This window comes from Plectropomus leopardus, chromosome 8 (genome assembly GCF_008729295.1).
Source record: "Plectropomus leopardus isolate mb chromosome 8, YSFRI_Pleo_2.0, whole genome shotgun sequence".
NCBI lineage: Eukaryota > Metazoa > Chordata > Actinopteri > Perciformes > Serranidae > Plectropomus > Plectropomus leopardus.
In genome coordinates, this window is record NC_056470.1 from 35,679,899 (window position 1) to 35,698,690 (window position 18,792).

Sequence of the window (18,792 nt, forward strand, 5' to 3'; positions counted from 1 at the left end):
TCAATGTAGAGAAAAATAAGTGTTTAACGTATTTTTTCATTTAAAAAAGTCTTATTGGAAAAATGATCTGTGAGAGGTGATTAACACCACCACAACAAAATACTGATTGATTTGTGTTTTTTGGGTTATTAAAAATGCACCAGGTCACACTGACGTAGGAACAACAGGAGATTAATGCATCAATAATTATAATCCAGTAATCATCATTATAAATTGGATCATTCTCACTTCATTTCAAATATAAATACTTTTACTAAAGCGTTTGAATGCAGAAGTTGTACTTTTACACCGGAGTATTTCTCTGACCTGATTGGCCGCCATCACGTCTGACTGCAGTTTCTGGATGCGGATGTTTGTTGCCTTCAGCTCCTCCTCTTTTCTTTGGTTGATCTCATCGATTTTTGTCCTGCAGACACACAAACAACAAACAACATGTCAACATCTGATGAGCAACAAAAGAACAGTGATGGCGATCGGCCCTGTCGATACCGAGGAGAGTACAGTACAGCACAGGTGCTGAAGAGATCAACGCTCAAAAGATTAGAAGATTGTGAAAAACTCGATATTTTCCATCATTTATTTAAGAAAGTGACTATTTAATATATTCTAGACTCATTAAATAAACTAAAATGCTTCAAGTATTTTTCTACTTTAATTTTTATAATTATGGCCTACGGCGAAAATGTTTTTAAAAAATGAAATAAAAAATAAAAATGAACAAAATTATCACTTTTTGAATGATTTTAGGAAATATTCTGATAATTTGAAACACTGGGTTTCTGATTTTCATGAGCTATAAGCCATAGACATCAAACATAAAACAAAAAAAGGTTTGAAATATATCGATTTACATCTTATGAATATACAATACATGAAAGTTTACCTTTATGAATTAAATTACTAAGAATAATTAACTTTTTCACAATATTCAATTTTTTTTAGATGCACCTATATTAGTAATATTGGTAGTACATTTTTATTTAATAGGCTACTTATTTAGGTAATTATCAAATTATTTTATTTCAATTAAAAGGGACCATGTACAATTCAGAACATTAATGTTATCATTTGATGCACTGTACCAGATTACATCTACAGTCCCTCTGCAGATGCACAACGACATGACACACAACATAAAACGACACAAAAAAGCAAATCACATACAAAACAGAACAAAAAGCTACAAACAACAGCGAATCACGACTGAGCGTCTGTCGAACTGTTAACGCGTGATGAAGTCCGGACGTGGAGGTCAGTGAGTTTGGTGTGAGAGTGTGAGAGCAGCTCTGACCTGCTGTCGTTGTACAGAGCCTCCTTCTCTCCCTGCAGACGCTGGAAACTACAAAACACAAACACAAACTTTATCATTCATCATGTTTTCACAAGATAAAAAAGTTTCACTGTGAGACTGCAGCTCAGCTGCTCCCTTAAATGTTCCTGTAACTGGTAAAAAAAACCCGGAGGAGCTTCAGCCGGCAGATTAACGTCTCATAACTATGAAATCCATGAAATTCAAACCAGACTGGTGTGATTTAGAGATGTTTTATCAGGCGTCTCACCTCTCCTGTTTCTTCTTTAACTTGTCAGACAGCTGGAGGAGAGACGGAGACAAAAGGAAGGAAATCAGGATAAGAATTTCACCTCATCTTTCCTAAAAAATGTCATTAAAAATCAATTAAAAAAAACGTGTTATGATCATTGTTGTGTTTTATTTGTTTTGTTGTTTGTTTGTTTTATGATGTCCTTCTTAAAAACTATAAAAAAGGCTTCTTTTCAAACAAAATCATTTCAGTGGCCTAATCAATCAATCAATCAATCAATCAATCAATCAATCAATCAATGACCCGTCTGATACCTTTGTTATCTCCTCCTGCAGTTTGGTGATTTCAGCCTGTTTGGACACCTGGAAGAGGACAGGAAACAAACTTTCAGGACACTGTAAAACAAAATTCGGCTCCTCACATCTCCAAAAACATCAGTGCTCATTTTGAACTCGGATTATTCTGATAAATCTGCCACATTTTCATTTCCATGTCCAATTTTGAGCTTGGACACAGTAGTGGATTTATGGAGTTATGAGTGTCTCAAATTGGATTTAAATCCTAAAACTGATGTTCAATTAAATATTATTTGTTGTGTCAGCGATTAATAATCATGAAAATTAAACACCAAAAGTTATAATTAAGACTTCATGTCAAACAAAGTGCAGGAGGAAGATGAGTTAGCATTAATAAAGACATCTTTGTTCCCTCCTCATATTTATAGTTGTGGTTTACACCTCTCATGTTTGATATTTCTAAAGATAATTAAATATTTGTTAGATTTTTGTGGGAACATTTAAAAACCTGCTGTATGACAAAACATGAGTCTGCGTGTCGGTGAATCTGTGAAAAGGACACAAGTCGACGTGATTAAAGAGCCGCAGACGCCTGACATTTCAGCGCCGCTCTGCGGCTGCCGTTAAACTTCCTGTCATGAATTAATTACACACACACACACACACACACACACACACACACACACACGGCTGTTTAATCTCATTTATTGTGTGTCCTCTCTGGTTCAGTGATACTGACTCAGCATTTAAACCTCTAACATTAAAAACTGAAGGCGATCCCACAGACTCACAACTGGTTTGAAAAAAAAAACACATAACATCAGAAAAAGTTACGCAAAAAAACAATCGAAAACATCATTAATTCACTGATCTTCTCCAGACTCGTCACTGCGACTCCCTCCTCTCTGGTATCAATTAAAAATCACTCTCAGCTTGGCTTCTTAATGTTTTTTATTTTATTTTATTTTTTTTATGCTGGTTGCAGAATCAGTGACTTTTGTTTATTCACTTCTTAAAACCCATTTTTATAGACTTGCTTTGTGTGATGTCTTTTCTATTTGTCTTTTTATTTCTTTTTATCTATTTTGCCTTTTTATGTTTTATTTGTTTTATTTCCTTTTTAATGTAATTTTATTGCTTTGTTGTTTCTGTTGTAGTTTTTAGTTTTTTTGTATTATTTTTAATTGACATATTGACATTTTACATCTTGCATCTTGTATTATTTGTCCTACTGGTTTTAATTTTGTCTCGCTTGTGTTTACTGGGTCTGTTTGTCTGTTTTTGTGTCATCGTCTGTGTTTCTTATTTCAGTTTCGCTTTGTTTGTCAAAGCATTTTGTTTTTGAAGGTGTTATATGACTAAAGTTATTATTATCCATTTTAATAAGGATAAGGAAGCTAATTAATTAAAACTCTATGACTTATGGATAAGGGGTGGGATTAAATACGTTTGTTCTTTTTCTCACTCCTTTTTGAATATGTAAAGCATATTATTATGTTTTACTTTTTTCATGTTTTTCATTGTCTGTAATTACTCCTTTCTTTTGGTCTGTCTGTTTTTGTATATTTTCTTTATTTCCTTTTTTAAATGGTCGAAATAAGTAAAAAATCAAATCAAATTATTATTATTAAATACAAATATAATAATAATAATAATAATAATAATAATAATAATAATGATAAAATACAGTGCTTTGCGGGGCTGCACACAAACACTTTTAAATTTCTCTAAAATAAAATGTAAAAATGTTTTTGCAATGTTCACACAAATTTCTGGCTTTTCTGTTGAACTGCTTTTAATTTACAAATGAATAAGTGCGCAAAAACTGGTGGATGGAAGTCTCAGTGTCGTGTGTGTGTATGTGTGTGTGTGTGTGTGTGTGTGTGTGTGTGTGTGTGTGTTTGAGTACCTCCAGGTTGTGGACCTGCTCCCTCAGCAGCCTCTTCTCCTCCTGCTCGGTGTTCAGTGCCATCTCCAGCTCTGGTCCAAAGCAGTGAGTTATTGGACAGAGAGCAGCCGACCAGCCTAGCGCTGCCTGCTTAGCTACAATCTTCTCTACGCTCGTCTCTGACAGGCCTAAAGGGGGCGCCGCACACAGCAGGGGGGCAGTCCGTTAGGCCAGACACACACTACACGGCTGCGACAGCTCCGACCTCTGATGAGAGTCTGTTCTGAGTTTCTGGCCGAGCCGCAAAGTCGAACATCGACTGCACAGGTGCATCTCAAAAAAATTAGAATATCACGAAAAAGGGAATTATTCTTAGTAACTGAATTACAAAAGGTAAACTGTCATATACTTTATATTCATAACGCATAAATATTTCAAGCTTTTTTTTGTTTTAATTTTGATGGCTTATTGCTCATGAAAATCAGAAATCCAGTATCTCAAATTATTAAAATATTTCCGAGGATCATTCAAAAAATTATAAGAATGTTAATTTATATACTCAGTACTTGGTTGGGGCTCCTTTACTACAAATTACTGCATCAACGTGGCGTGGAGGGTCATAGTTTTGGGTTGCATGTTTCTAATATTTTGATTGTTTTTTTTACATTTACATTTTTCTCGCTGTAGACCATAATTATAAAAAATTAAAATAGAAAAATGCTGGAAACATTTATGTGATGAGTCTAGAATATATAAAATTGTCACTTTCTTAAATAACCAATGCTAAAATATTGAGCTTTTTCACAATATTCTATTTTTTTGAGAAACACCTGTAAAACACTGACGGCGTGTTCACTTGCAGCTTTTCTCAGTCTGTCATTAAAACTTCGTAACAACTGAAAACATTCACACATTCATTTAAAGTTCTCTCAATGAACAATTTCTGACACAGAAAAACATCTGAAACAGCTGAAAATGAACTTTTTATGAAAGACTTTTTTTCTCCAGAAAACAAAAGCAGTCATCCTGAACTATATAAACCCAAAAGTGTTTTTTTTTTAATTTAAATCTGATTAAAGAAGTCTGAAAGACTTTTGGCAGTTTCAATACTTGATGCTACAGGCACTTTTCAGTCAGTTTGATTCTCAGTTTGTCGCAGAAATATAACTTTTACTTGTAGAGATCTGGTGTACTCAGACTTTTTTAATTTGCATAACAATCATTTAATAACATCTTGATCATGCAAATTATTTTTTATCCAAAAAAAAAATCCTAACCACCAACTCTGCCGTCAGTCATACAGCTGCAGCTCAACACTCGATAAATGAAACACTCCCATAATAAAAAGAAGATCATTAAAACTTTCAGAACGACCTTCAACATCTATCAAGTTTTAACACTGCATTCATATTTGGGTGAGAAAAAAAAGTAAGCAGGTTTAAATTAGTTTTGGCTTTGCAGCTTTGCCAGAAAATACCAGATTTGAAGCCTAAACTTTTTTATTATGGTTTACAAACATCCAGATATTTTTCATTATCCTTCAGCCTCGGTCAGCTTGTAGTGTGTGTCTGCCCTGAGCCAGCTAGCTGCTCTACGCTTTCATAAAGCAAAGCTGAGGGTTCGCCGTTAATTCTCACATAACGTCCAGCAGAAAGCAAAAAAATCATCCACAGGTGGAGCTGTAACTGTGACAGATTTCTGCAGGTAAGAAACAGCCAGTAACTGGAGATTCAGTGCACCGAGCTCCATGAAAAAAGGGCCGCACTGGTGGATTTTATCAATTATTAGCAACTAATTCAGAATAACACCAAACGAAAGAGCCGTCCACACCAAGAACTGTAACGATAATGTGTTTCTATCGTTCACAGTATTGCTCGAAGATTGATCCAAACAATATTCTTTGACACTTTTGTTGTCGTTCTAGTTGTTTTTAAAAACTATCTTAGTTATAGTTATTGTTCTTGATGTGGACAGCACCTAAAAGTTTATTATATCGACTAGATTTCTCTCAAAATCTACTGTAAGATTTAGTCACTGATTTGTCTGAAGACTGACACAATCTGATGAAATCAAGCAAAACCAAAAAATCAAGAGGCGAATTCACAAAAACTGGACTGCAGCTGCTGACAGCAACAAAGAAGTGAGCATCAGTGCGCGTCGCTGCGTGACTCACGGATGACATCGCAGCGTAACGTTTCACTGCTGAATGAAATCTGATGTTTTTGTGCCTGATCGCAAATATCCATGTGGAAAATTATAATCTTTCCAGAACGTTGTGATGTTGTGACCACAACAATTAACGCAAATTTAGCAAATCCCCATTAATTCTGCTTAACCTTGCAATCACTGAAACTTTACAAAAATGTATAAAACAGTGAAATCTCATTCTAAGGTAAAGCTGCGAAGGATCCACTCGAATCTGACTCTGCATCACAACTATTTCTTAAATTTTTCACTTGCCTCTGCAGAAAAAAACTACAAAATTGCAAATTGTAGCACCTTAATTTTGTAAAAACGGTCGTGAAATCAGGTTTTTGGACCGCAAAAATCCCTGTAAAATCCCACAAAAAGCCTGTAAAATCCTGAGGGACTGATAACGCTGCCTTTGTGCCACGAACAAATTAGGCAGAACAACAGGGAGAAAAGAAAAGCTCTCAGTTCTGACCAACTACAAAAACTTCAAACAGGCAACAATTAATGCACATTCAGCCTAAACACCATTAATTCTGCTTAACCTTTTAACCTTTAGCGATTTTCTCCAATCACTGAAACTCAAAAAAAAAAAGATAAAACATGTAAAATCTCATTCCATGGTAAAGCTGCGTGCAGCGTATTGATTCGCTCAAATCAGAACAACTGGGAGAAAAAAAAAGCTCTCAGTTCTGACCAACTACAAAACACAGAGAAACTGTTTAGGGGATTTAAGATCTCAGACCTTCAGTGCACTTCAGTTTCCACCAGCTCTCTGAAGAGACTAATACCTGCTCTGTAACTGTGTGCAGCTGTTAGTGCTGATCTTTGTGGACTGCACTGTTTCTGCCGTGAGACTCATTTGCATAGAAACGGGTCAATTTTGCACCAAATGTCAAATATGTCCTCATTTAAATTCCTGCAAACAGCACAGGAGCATTGAGATGATATGTTAGAGGTGCATTTCACCATTTGCAGGCACTCTGAGGATCACAGAGTTTCTTTTTCTTTTATTCGTGCAGATCTAGCAGCAGTAAAAGGACACACAATCCTTTTGTGAATTCGCCGTCAGTGTTTTCACGTCTTTCAGAGCAGAGTTTGTTCAGAGAAAAACAGCGAGTCAGCAGAAATCAGCTCGTCATGACATCACGAAGAACTCCTGTTTCTTTCTTTCAATGTGAAATTTAAAAGCTTCACTGGTCTGTGAGTCAAACACCATACGTTTCATTATTTCTGCTCCAATCAGTAAAACGCAAACTGTATTTTTACGCACATATATTCATCGGTCATTTGATATTCTCTGACTGGGTTTATTAGCAGTAAAATAAATAAATCGCACAATCTAAGTTTTTTATCAGACTAGAGAATTTTTCAAAATCACACTTTAACAAATTGGTTTGTATATTTTATAAACATAAGGCGAAGGCAATAAGCAACTTAAAAAAAAGACAAGGCCCGAAAGATTACGACAATTATTTTTAAAAAAAAGACACAAGAAAATGACCAAGAGAAAGTACTGGAAATGACAAAAAACACAAAAGAATTTATATATATATATATATTATAAAAGTATTTAAACATTTTTACAAAGTATAAAATTATGAATTTCATATTTAAAATATATATAAATTTCTAAAGTTATTTGTGGTTATAAATATAGTTTTTTGGACATTCTTTTCCCAATTTTTAAAATTATTTTTAAATAACGCTCACTACATATCATTTTCTAGAAAAGTCATAATAGAATTAGTAATTTAATCTGTAAAATGTCACAAAAATATTGGTCATTGCCTTTTATCCCCATGTTTTCAAAATAAATCAAACCAACTTTCTCAGAGGGTCAAATAGCTTGAAAGGCTTCTGAGAGCGACACAAGAAAACGGATGTCGTTCGAGGTTTCAAACAGTTAATCAAGAAAAACCGTGAACTCACCGTGAAGTTTTTTCTCCGTTTGTTCCAGCTGAGCCTCCGTCTGCACACAAAGAGAGGAAACAGAAAATTACATGTTTGAAACACTCAAACACGTACGTTTATACAAATGATCATCTGTCTCTTCTACGTGTTAATCTCTCACTTTATTTCCATTATGTCTTGATAATATTTTGCTACCCAGCACTCCTGGAACATGTTGAATTTCGGTAGAATCTGTCAAACTAATAGCGCTGATCTGCGCAGTATATTTGCCAAAGTCTCGAGAGATGGTGAGTAAAACATAATTTAAGATATCAATTCAACTGATTACATTGGATTAAATATGGATAATTTAGTAACAATTTAATATGGATTAGATTGTGTTTTTCTGGGTGTTTCTGGTCTGTAAAATAAAAACAGAAACGCTCTCTGTCCTTCACCTGGTCCAGCCTCTCATTGGGTCCCTCTGCTGCTGGCTCCTCCCCTCTCCCTGTGACATCAGAGACTCCGTTGGCGCTGGCGGACTCGTCCTTCTCCGTGGTAGCGCTTTGGTTGCCGGGGGCATAGCGCTCCTGGAGAGCTGCAGGGCAATCACAGATTATAATCTATTCTATCTATTCATTTATTTACTTATCTTTATCTATTTATTTATTCATTTATTTAATTATCTATTTATACATAAATTTATTTGCTTTTCTGTTTATTTATATATTTATCTATTTACTTATCTATTTATCTACTTATTTACTGAATTGTTTACCTATTTATATTTTCATTTACTCACTACTTACTTATTTCCTCACAGAGGACATTCATTAATGAATAAAAAAGTTATTTTACAATTATTTTACTGTGGGCACCCTCATAAACTGGATGTGCTGCTGTGAACCAGCTGGCCATGATTTGCTCTCCACTTTGGTTTGGTACATAAAAAAAAGTCAAGTATCTCCTGCTGACTTTAACTAACAGCAAGTAACAGCATCATAAACAATACAAACATTTCACAATTATTCCACACGGCTTCCAGTGTCTGAATGTAAATATAAAAAGACGGAGCACAGTCCCTGCGGACACCTCAGAGCACCGGCTGCTGGATGCTGATCAGCTGATGGAGACGTCACACCTGCTCTGTGTCTCTCCTGGAGCTGAGACGGCAGCCTGTAACAGCACACACCTTTCAGCTGCTTCTGCAGGGTGGAGTTCTCCGCCTGCAGGCGGAGCAGCTCTCCATCCACGGGACTGGAGGCGGGGTTAGGCGGGGGGCTGGACGCAGACGCTGCTCCTCCCTCCTTCAGGCCCTGGTTCTCCTGCTCCAGCTGCTCGATCTGCGTACACAGCTGCAAACAAAACAAGATGGGACTGACATCAGGCGGGTTTCCATCGCAGATTTGTGCTAAACTTTTTAAAAAGTGGACTTAACATAATGTGGACTGTGTTTCCACTGAGTGATGTTGTGTGACTTCTCCTCTGATGATAACATCCCAGTAACCATGGTGATGGATGGACCTTTATTTCTATTGCAGCCATCGCGCTAGCCGTCATTATTTTTTATCCAAGGCCACATAGGCGTGTTATGGAGCTGTGATGGAAACGCGATTTATGAGGGATTTCTGGGAGCTGATTTCACAGAGGAATTGTGGATTCAAAACTTCCAGATGATCTGCTCAACTTTTGAAGAGTTATGTGATGCAATAACAGCTCTTGTAGCGCCCGCTGAATGCGTCATTTTGACTCATTTTCTGTGAACACGCTCAGAGCCTGAAGCAGAAAGAGTTAACAGAAGCTGGGTTCCCATTGTAGATCTGCACAAAACTTAAGCGATATTTTCGAAATTTCGTTAAAAAAAAACAATTGCGAGATGACTCTGTTTCCACTCAGTGATGTCAAGCGACTTCTCTGGCAATAACATCCCAGTAACCATGGCAATCAATGTTTAAAACATTAGCAGGTTTATTTCACTGCAGCTGCTCAATAAAGCCGATCTAATATCTAATAATTTTCTTTGTCTGGTATCGGAGTGAAGAAGATCTCGGTCTCTTGCTCCGTCCACACACACCGAGTCATGTTTTGTAGAAAGTCGTGTGACTTTGTTGTACTTTTTCTTCTTCTTTGGGTTTGATGGCGGTTGGCATCCATAAAGTCGCATTACCGCCACCCGCTATTACACATCATATGAGCTATAAAAGTGAAAAAAAGTGTTTCAATTGCAGTTTTGCAAAATCTGGCTTTTTCAAGTAGCCTGAAACATCACTTCATGAGACTGTAATAACTTCTTTGTCATAAATGGGAGTTTTTTTCTTTCATTTACGTGTTTCCATTAGGCGTATTTTGTATTCGCAATTGAATTTGCGCAATTTGAGGGTTAACGGAAACCTGCTTAGAGACAGGTGATAACCACCTTGGGGGTTCCCGTCATCTCAGATTGAGGCTTTAAAGTTTGGCTGTCTGGACAGACGCCCTGGAGCAGGCTGTCGGACATGTCCACACTGGAGCGGGCTGTCGGACATGTCCGCACTGGAGCGGGCTGTCGGACATGTCCGCGCTAGGAGCGGCGCTGGAGCGGGCTGTCGGACATGTCCGCACTGGAGCGGGCTGTCGGACATGTCCGCGCTGGAGCGGGCTGTCGGACATGTTCGCACTGGAGTTGCCTGTCGGAAATTACGGCATGTTAGTGGTGAGAGTAAAGACAGAGTGAGAGTGACCTTGGAGAGTTCGGTCATCAGCGTGCTGTTCTGTAGTCTGAAGTCTTCCTCCTGACTGTGGAGTTTCCCTTGAAGCATCTCGTTCTCACTCAGCAGCGCCTCCACCTCCTGCAACCACAGCCAGCGTTATTCATCATTCATTATTAATTATCCTACTTCATATTCTAAAGCTTCTTTACTGTCTTTGCACAAAAGCAAAATGAATGGAGCCGGATCTGTGTGGATGTGAACAAAAAACCCAAAACAAAGAAGAAAAGATTTAAAAAAATAAAATTGACAGTAATTTTTTTTTTTTTGAAGCTAAGAGTTTTTTTAATCAGATAAATGAAAAAGGTATTCAGTGTTAGAAATATTGATGCTAGACTCACATGTTCAAACAAAAATTTAAAAACCTGGACAAAAAACTCATAAAAGAATATAAATTACAAAAACAGAAGAAACTCACCTGAGCTTTTTTGCTTTTATTCAAAGCCTGAGGAAACGGGGAAAAAAAATCATGAAAATAAACATCATTAACAAACAACGTGATCACAGCACAAATTCAAATTTAAGGACTATTTAATGACTTTTAAGGCTGAATATTTATAATATATAATTTCAGACATTTAAAGACTTTTGTTACCTTTTGTGCTTTGACAAAATCTCTTTCCAAAACCACATTCTTCTGACGGACGGCGTTCAGCTCTGAAACACAGCAAACGTCATCATTAGAGCTATCTTAATCTTCATATTGCTGCTGCAATAACACTTTTACAGCACTGTGATGACTGATAATGGCTTTATGGAGATATAAAGATTTTAAGTATTGTCCCATAACAATGATGTCAAACTCAACACAGCTGCAGTGTTGATCAGATATATTTTCCCTCTATAGTAAAATAACCCTAGAGACACATTTTAGTCTCTTTTCTTCTTCCTGTTGTGATAACTGTGTGTGTGTGTTGATGCATGTGTCCTAAATGTAGTCCAGATTGTGTATTTGAGTGTAATCAGTGAATTTGCAGCTCAGCTCCTACAATAAGTCTAAAATACACTGTGGAAACTAAATAGTTACATTCAGACTGTTCAGGTCCAAAAATGCTCCATTGAAACCCATTCAAACTGACATTTTTGATCCCACAGCCATCAGAGCAGAAAAACAGGACTTGTATTATTTCTGGGTGTCATTCTGGGCTTCTGACTCTGAATTTGTCATTTTGTTCATTAATCATAAGGGGTTAACATCACGCAATGGATAGCCGTTAAAAAGTAGCTCCTCGGCTAACTCGGGTGCATTTACATTTGTTTATATGTGGATAAATGTACATTGTCCCTTCTTAAATAAATAATTACAAACGACAAATTACTGTCAGGAATCAGCCACATTATTTATCAATAATTAATCATTAACAGTTAATGAAAAAAAACTTGATTACTCTGTATTTAAACAGTGTGCATGCTGTTCTTCTGTTCACAGTATAATCTGAGTAAATAAACTCTTTGACTCATTAATGAAATAAAATACAAGTCAATTAATTATTTCATGAATAAAACAAACAGGCGGCTCACTGAACGTCTCCGCTCTGCTCGTCTTTCTCTGACATGATGGTCAGACTGATATCAAATCATTCAACGGAATAATTCTGCAGAAATCACAGGTTTTTCTGAAGGACATTAATTACAAACTAAACATGCAGGTGAATTTATTCCTGTATCGTTGAAGAGTTGACAGATAAAATGACTGCAGGCTGATGTTCATGTAAGAGTGCTAGCTCCAAAAATCAGACACACTGAACACTGCAAAAATTCCCGAAAGATGTTCAACCAACATGATCTGACATGAAGGTCAGTTACTTGTCACAGATAGTACGACTCAGCCAGTGAAATGTTATTTAATAATGTCTTCATCTGAGAAAACAAACGACCCTAACCCTAACCCCAAATCTCAAAATCAGACACAAGTTTAACCCTCTGAAACTTGGATCACTTTTCTTGTGCTACATTTAAATGTTTTCACAAGTATTTAAACCTTCAAACCCGAAGCCAAATGGTTTGCTTTCTTTTGAAAACATGGGGAAAAAAGGGCAGGAAGCAACTTGGAAAAATGTTCCCCAAATAGCAAGATGTCAGTAGATTTAGAAAATTAATCCAAATAAAAAGCTTGGAAAAATATGTGCAAAAATTTATATTCATAATCATTGTAGTTTTTTTCCCTGATCGTTTCCTACTAATTTTACTAATTTTTTTTTTTATTTTTCCTCTTTTAAGGGTTAAAACAAGAAGTGTGCATTACAAACTGACCCTTAAATCCTACAGTTGAAACAACATTATTTAAAACATATCGATATCGATATGCACCTTATCTTAACGCATCTGTTTACAAATATCTCACTTAAAAACTGATATTCAAGTCTAGTTTTAACTTTAAGTTAGGGTTTTGAAGTACTACTCCTGTGTTCACACAGAAGGGTTTTGTGTTTGTTATGGGGTGTTTATTCAGCACATCTGTCTGTTTTAATTAATTGAATATGCCTTATCACAGTCATGGAAAATGTTTTCATTTTTATATATACAGTAGATACTCAGTATGTTAGCTGATTCTCATGGACGCAGCAATGGTAAAATTAAAATAACTAGCTAGAATGTAAGAGGGCTGAACAGCCCACTGAAAAGGGGAAAGGTGTATGCTCATTTACGGGCACTTAAATCAGACATATATTTTCTCCAGGAGACACACATTAAAAAAACAGCAGCAAAAATACTATGTCCCTCATGGGCTTCTCAGGTCTATCAATCCAACTTCAGTACAAAATCTAGGGGCGTTGCAATTATGATAAGTAAAAATATACCATTTATCCATTCTCAAACAATTTCGGACCATAGGGGCAGGTATGTGATAGTTTGTGGGACTCTGAACTCCACGCCATTAATTCTAGTAAATGTTTACCGGCCCACTTCGATGACCCAATTTTCTTTCAGAACCTTTACAATACCCTGCCAAATTTGTCAGATTCAAATGTAATCATGGGTGGGGATTTCAACTACGTCTTAGACCCTGTTCTCGATCGACAGCACTCCCAAACTGCTGTATTTAGAAACAGTGGCATGCTCAACAATCTTATGCAATCTTATAATTTGGTGGATATCTGGAGGCTTCTCCATCCCACCGCGAGGGATTTTTCTTATTTTTCCGCAGTACATAAATCTTATTCCAGGATTGACTACTTTTTGATTGATTCTAAGCTACTACAGTCAGTTGTTGACTGCACTTACCATAATATACTAATATCAGACCACGCTCCTGTTTCATTAAGTCTTGACTTGAACCACAAGAGAGGTGAATATAGCTGGCGTTTGAATAATGCACTATTAAAAGATGAAAATTTCTGTACCTATCTCTCTGATAAAATAGAACTGTATTTAAGCAGCAACGATACGGGCGATGTGGATGATTCCACTCTGTGGGAGGCCATGAAGGCTGTCCTTAGAGGCCATATAATATCATATGAGGCAATAGAGAAAAAAAACTCTAAGGAAAGATTAACTGAAATCGATGATCAATTGACCAAACTAGAAGCCTCATACAAAACTGAGCGTAAACTAGAAGTACTTAATAAAATAACAGCTCTACGGTATGAATATAACTCTATAATGTCAAAAAATGTATCAAAATTACTAGTACAAGTCAGACAGAGATATTTTGAGCTTGGCGACAAGCCACACAAGCTATTAGCCCGCCAGCTAAGGCAAATACAGGCTTCTAGAGCCATACATTGTATCAAATCCGAAAAAGGAACCTTGCATACTGACCCAGTGAAGATCAATGAATGTTTTGCAGATTTCTATGCTAATGTCTACAAGTCACAGGGCGGCCCAGACCTTCAAGCCTTTAATGCATTCTTTGAGAGTCTGGATTTACCTAAATTATCATTGGACTCAGCTGATATGTTAGACAGAGCCATCAATCTAGATGAGATTACCCAGGTTATCTCTTCCTTTCCAAATAACAAAGCACCTGGTCCAGATGGTTTTAATGTAGAGTTTTTCAAAAAATTTGGCTCTAAGGTGTCCCCGCTGCTCTTACGAATGTTCAATCACACAAAGTTATCCTCGGCTTTGCCGCCTACCTTATATAAAGCTAATATTTCACTAATCCCAAAGCCAGGCCGTGACCCTCATATGGTATCATCATATCGCCCGATTTCGCTATTATCCATCGAAACCAAAATTCTTGGAAAAATTCTTGCCAATAGACTCAAAGAATGCATATGCTCCATCATACATCCAGATCAAACTGGCTTTATGCCCGGTCGACATATGTACTTTAATTTACGCCGCCTTTTAAATATACTACATGCCAAGCATTCAGGAGAGGCGGTTGTTATTTCACTGGATGCGCAACGCGCGTTTGATCAAGTAGAGTGGCCTTACATGATGTCTGTGCTCAAAAAATTTGGATTTGGACCCTCTTTCATGAAATGGATTGAAATAATTTACTTACGACCGACTGCATCAGTTATTACAAATCAGAATATCTCCCCTCCATTTGCAGTTCACCGTGGGACCCCTCAAGGTTGCCCCCTCTCCCCTTTTTTGTTCGCAATTATCATCGAACCGCTCGCTGCAAAGTATCAGACAGAGTACTTTAATCTCCCCCATTAACATGTTTGGCTATAAACATCATCTTTCATTATATGCAGACGACGTCCTCCTGTACATTTCTCAGCCACAAGCATCAATACCTCCTCTCCTGACTCTCACTGATAAATTTGGTGGCCTCTCAGGATTTTTCTATCAACTGGGAGAAAAGTGAACTTATGCCCGTCTCCGCAACAGTTAACAAGACATACTTGCAATCCATTCCATTTAAAAAATCCTACAAAACTTTTACATATTTAGGAGTGACTGTCACCAAAAATCCAAATGATCTCCTCCGGTTAAATTGGCAAAACAAAATTGAGCAAGTCAAAACTAATATCGAGTTTTGGAGAACCCTCCCGATATCTATGGTTGGGAGGATGAATGCAATCAAGATGATTGTATTGCCCCGCTTGCTCCACCTTTTCCAGTCCATTCCATGTTTTATTGCGCAATCATATTTCAAGCAGTTAGACTCGATTATTATACCTTTTGTTTGGAGTTATAAAACTGTTAGAATCTCTAAAAAACACCTATCAAAACCAAAGGATATGGGAGGTTTCGCTTTGCCGAATTTTAAGTTGTATTATTGGGCGGCGCACTTATCTATTCTTGCATGGTGGAAGAAGGGCCCTCCCTCGGAGGCAGACATCTGCCCAGCATGGTTGTGTATAGAAAGAATGCTTTGCAAAAAAACTTCACTATCTGCTCTTCTTAACAGCCCTACTACTGTTAAAAAGGAATGCTTTAACAGCAGTTTTGTAATTGGCAACACCATAAAAATCTGGAAGCAGATAAAACATTACATTAAGGCTCCAAAAATCTACTTGGACACCCCAATATGTGAAAATCATTCTTTTTTGCCAGGTCTGTCTGATAGTGTTTTTTCTCCTCTGGAAGCGGAAAGGCATTTGCAATATAGGTGATTTATATATTAAAGGCATTTTTGCCTCATACCCACAACTTGTAGCTAAATATGACATTCCCAAAACTGGCCTTTTTCGATACTTTCAAATTCAAAATTTTGTCAGGACCCACTTATCTAACTTTGAAATTCTGGAAGAACACGGGGTCCTTGAGGCAATAAATAAGTTTGACCTTGCTACTAAAGGGGCAGTCTCCTTCTTCTACCAGATTTTGCACAAGAATATTAATTTGAACACAGCAAACATTGGGCAGGCATGGAAAGATGAACTGGGTGCAGAATTGGAAGATGATGTATGGGATGAATGCTTAAAAAGTATCCATAACTGCTCTGTGAATGTCAGGCTTTGCCTTATACAGTTTAAGACATTACATCGACTGTATTACTCTAGAGAAAGATTGCACAATTTCTTTCCCGATGTTTCACCCATTTGCAACAGATGTAAGTCAATGACTGGTAATTTAATACACTCTTTTTGGTTTTGCAGCAAATTATATACATATTGGAAGAGTATTTTTCATTGCTTTTCTATGGCTTTTGGGAAATGTTGGGAGCCTAATCCGCTTGTGGCCATCCTCGGGGCAACTACTCCCCTATCTTCTGTTAAAAAATATGAGAAGAAGGCTATAATATTTGGAACTATGATTGCAAAGAAGTTAATTCTCCGGGCATGGAGGTCAGACTTTGCACCCTCGTATGACTTGTGGCTGGGTGAAATGGCAAATATGCTTCACCTGGAAAGACTGAGATTTTTGAATGAAGACAGGGGAGATATATTAAAAAAAGATGTGGGATCCGGTGCTGCAACTACTTCAACGATAGGACTACTGTGTCCACCACTGTGAAACGCCTTGCTGTGCATATTCCTTATTTTACCATTCACCATTCACTTTGCAGTTTTTCTTTAAAACATGTATGTCTAATTTGTTGTCATGACTGTGGTCTTTGCTACTTCTCTGTGTGATGAGCTGATCATGTTCGTGTTCTACTTGTTTATTGTTTACATAGAGGGTGGGGGGAGGGCTTTTTGCTTTTTTTTTTTCTTTCTTTTCTCTTTTTTCTCATATGTTTGTTCTGTGTTCTTTCTCATCATAAAAAGCAATAAACATATAAATAAAAAAAAAAACTGATATTCATTGTTGTTATTTCGTGTTGCATAATCTTGACTCAGCAAACACACGAACTTGAAAGTCTCCTCGTCATCATCATCATCAAACAGAGAAAGTGCAGAGAGGTGCTTTTTACCAGCCGAGTTCTTCCTGAGATCATCAGACAGCTGGTAGTTCTGAGTCCGAAGCTCCAACAGCTGAGCCTGCACACACAGCGTGCGCGCACACACACACACACACACACACACACACACACACACACATTATCATCTCATATCATTATCACCTCATGTTAAATTATCCTGCTTTTGACTGAACTGAATCAGTAGCTTCACAGTTTCAGAATCTTCTTGTTTGTCCAAACTAAAATGAAAAGACATTTTGTGTGCACTGTCACAGTCAATGATGCTGCTAATCATTGACATATCCCAGACTGACATCATTGAAAATAAATAAATAAACTTATCATGTAGTATGCTGAAAATAAGTCTTTTTTTCTTGTGTGTTTTTTTTTTTTTTTCATCTAAAGTAAAAATAATAGCATTATGACTAAAACCTGGCATTTAAAGGGTTAAAATTCATAAATTTGATGAATATTGATATTTATTACTAGGACTGATGTTGGTTGAAGCCATAAACTCAATGGTAGTAGAAAATAATATTGATGTAGAATATTTTTTCAAAGCTTGATTTTAGAAAAGCAGTTTCCTTTATCTCAGTAAGGTTTTGAAAGCAGTACCACATCCACACAGATATTTGTAGTGGAGTATTTTCACAGCACTTTTTACTGCAGTAACTGATCTGAATACTTCTCCTGAGGTCCATGTATACCCGCTGAGTGACAGACTGTCTATTTTTATCATATTTATTGCAGTTTAGGGTGAAATGACAGCAGACAAACAGCAGCAGCTCTGTGTGTGATCGGACCCCGTGACTGTGTCCCGTGGATGCTAACATGCTAACTAACAGATAAAAACAACCGTTAGCATCAGGAAGCTAACATGAAACCAGAGGAGGAGGCTAGGCTAACTTAAGCTAACACAGAGCTAGCGGCTAACTGCCGAATAAATATCTATCAGTTTTATGATCGATCTGATCAATAACCGAGCCCAGGTCGAGATGACATAATTACATTAATACCGTCAGCCCAACGGCAGCTGCGGGACCATCGGCTAACGGTTAGCAGGGGGGAGCTAACGTCCCTGACAGAGATGCCGCACCTGCCTGCAGCCCACAGGTGTGACACACGACTGACAGCTGCCTGCGCGCGAACCCCACGACCCGAAACATCACCTGTCGTGTTTCTATCTCACCTGCATCCGATGGAACTCCTCCTCTGACAGAGCCTGAGACATGGCCATGTTTACCTGAGCTGCCAGCTAGCAGGCTAAGCTAGCGGAGGAGACGGAGGAAGAGCAGAGAGGAGGAGACAGACAGAGCTCTCACTCTGACTGTGTTTCCAGGAGACAGAGCACTCACTCTGACTGTGTTTCCAGGAGACAGAGCTCTCACTCTGACTGTGTTTCCAGGAGACAGAGCTCTCACTCTGACTGTGTTTCCAGGAGACAGAGCTCTCACTCCTCAGTTTCATACAAAGGGCTTTATTGGCATAT

General features: G+C 37.5%; 1 protein-coding gene across 1 annotated transcript in view; it reads right to left on the reverse strand.

Annotated features, from left to right (window-relative positions):
• gripap1 (GRIP1 associated protein 1) overlaps positions 1-18,582 on the reverse strand; it is a 30,030-nt gene extending 11,448 nt beyond the window's left edge. The window contains 13 exon segments of the mRNA XM_042491308.1: positions 307-406; positions 1,292-1,339; positions 1,560-1,591; positions 1,856-1,903; positions 3,747-3,913; positions 7,848-7,887; positions 8,267-8,406; positions 9,001-9,163; positions 10,529-10,636; positions 10,974-11,000; positions 11,151-11,212; positions 17,316-17,382; positions 18,493-18,582. Of these exon segments, the coding sequence (XP_042347242.1) occupies positions 307-406; positions 1,292-1,339; positions 1,560-1,591; positions 1,856-1,903; positions 3,747-3,913; positions 7,848-7,887; positions 8,267-8,406; positions 9,001-9,163; positions 10,529-10,636; positions 10,974-11,000; positions 11,151-11,212; positions 17,316-17,382; positions 18,493-18,540 (1,050 nt within the window). The 5' untranslated portion in view covers positions 18,541-18,582.
• Positions 18,583-18,792: the final 210 nt, after the last annotated feature.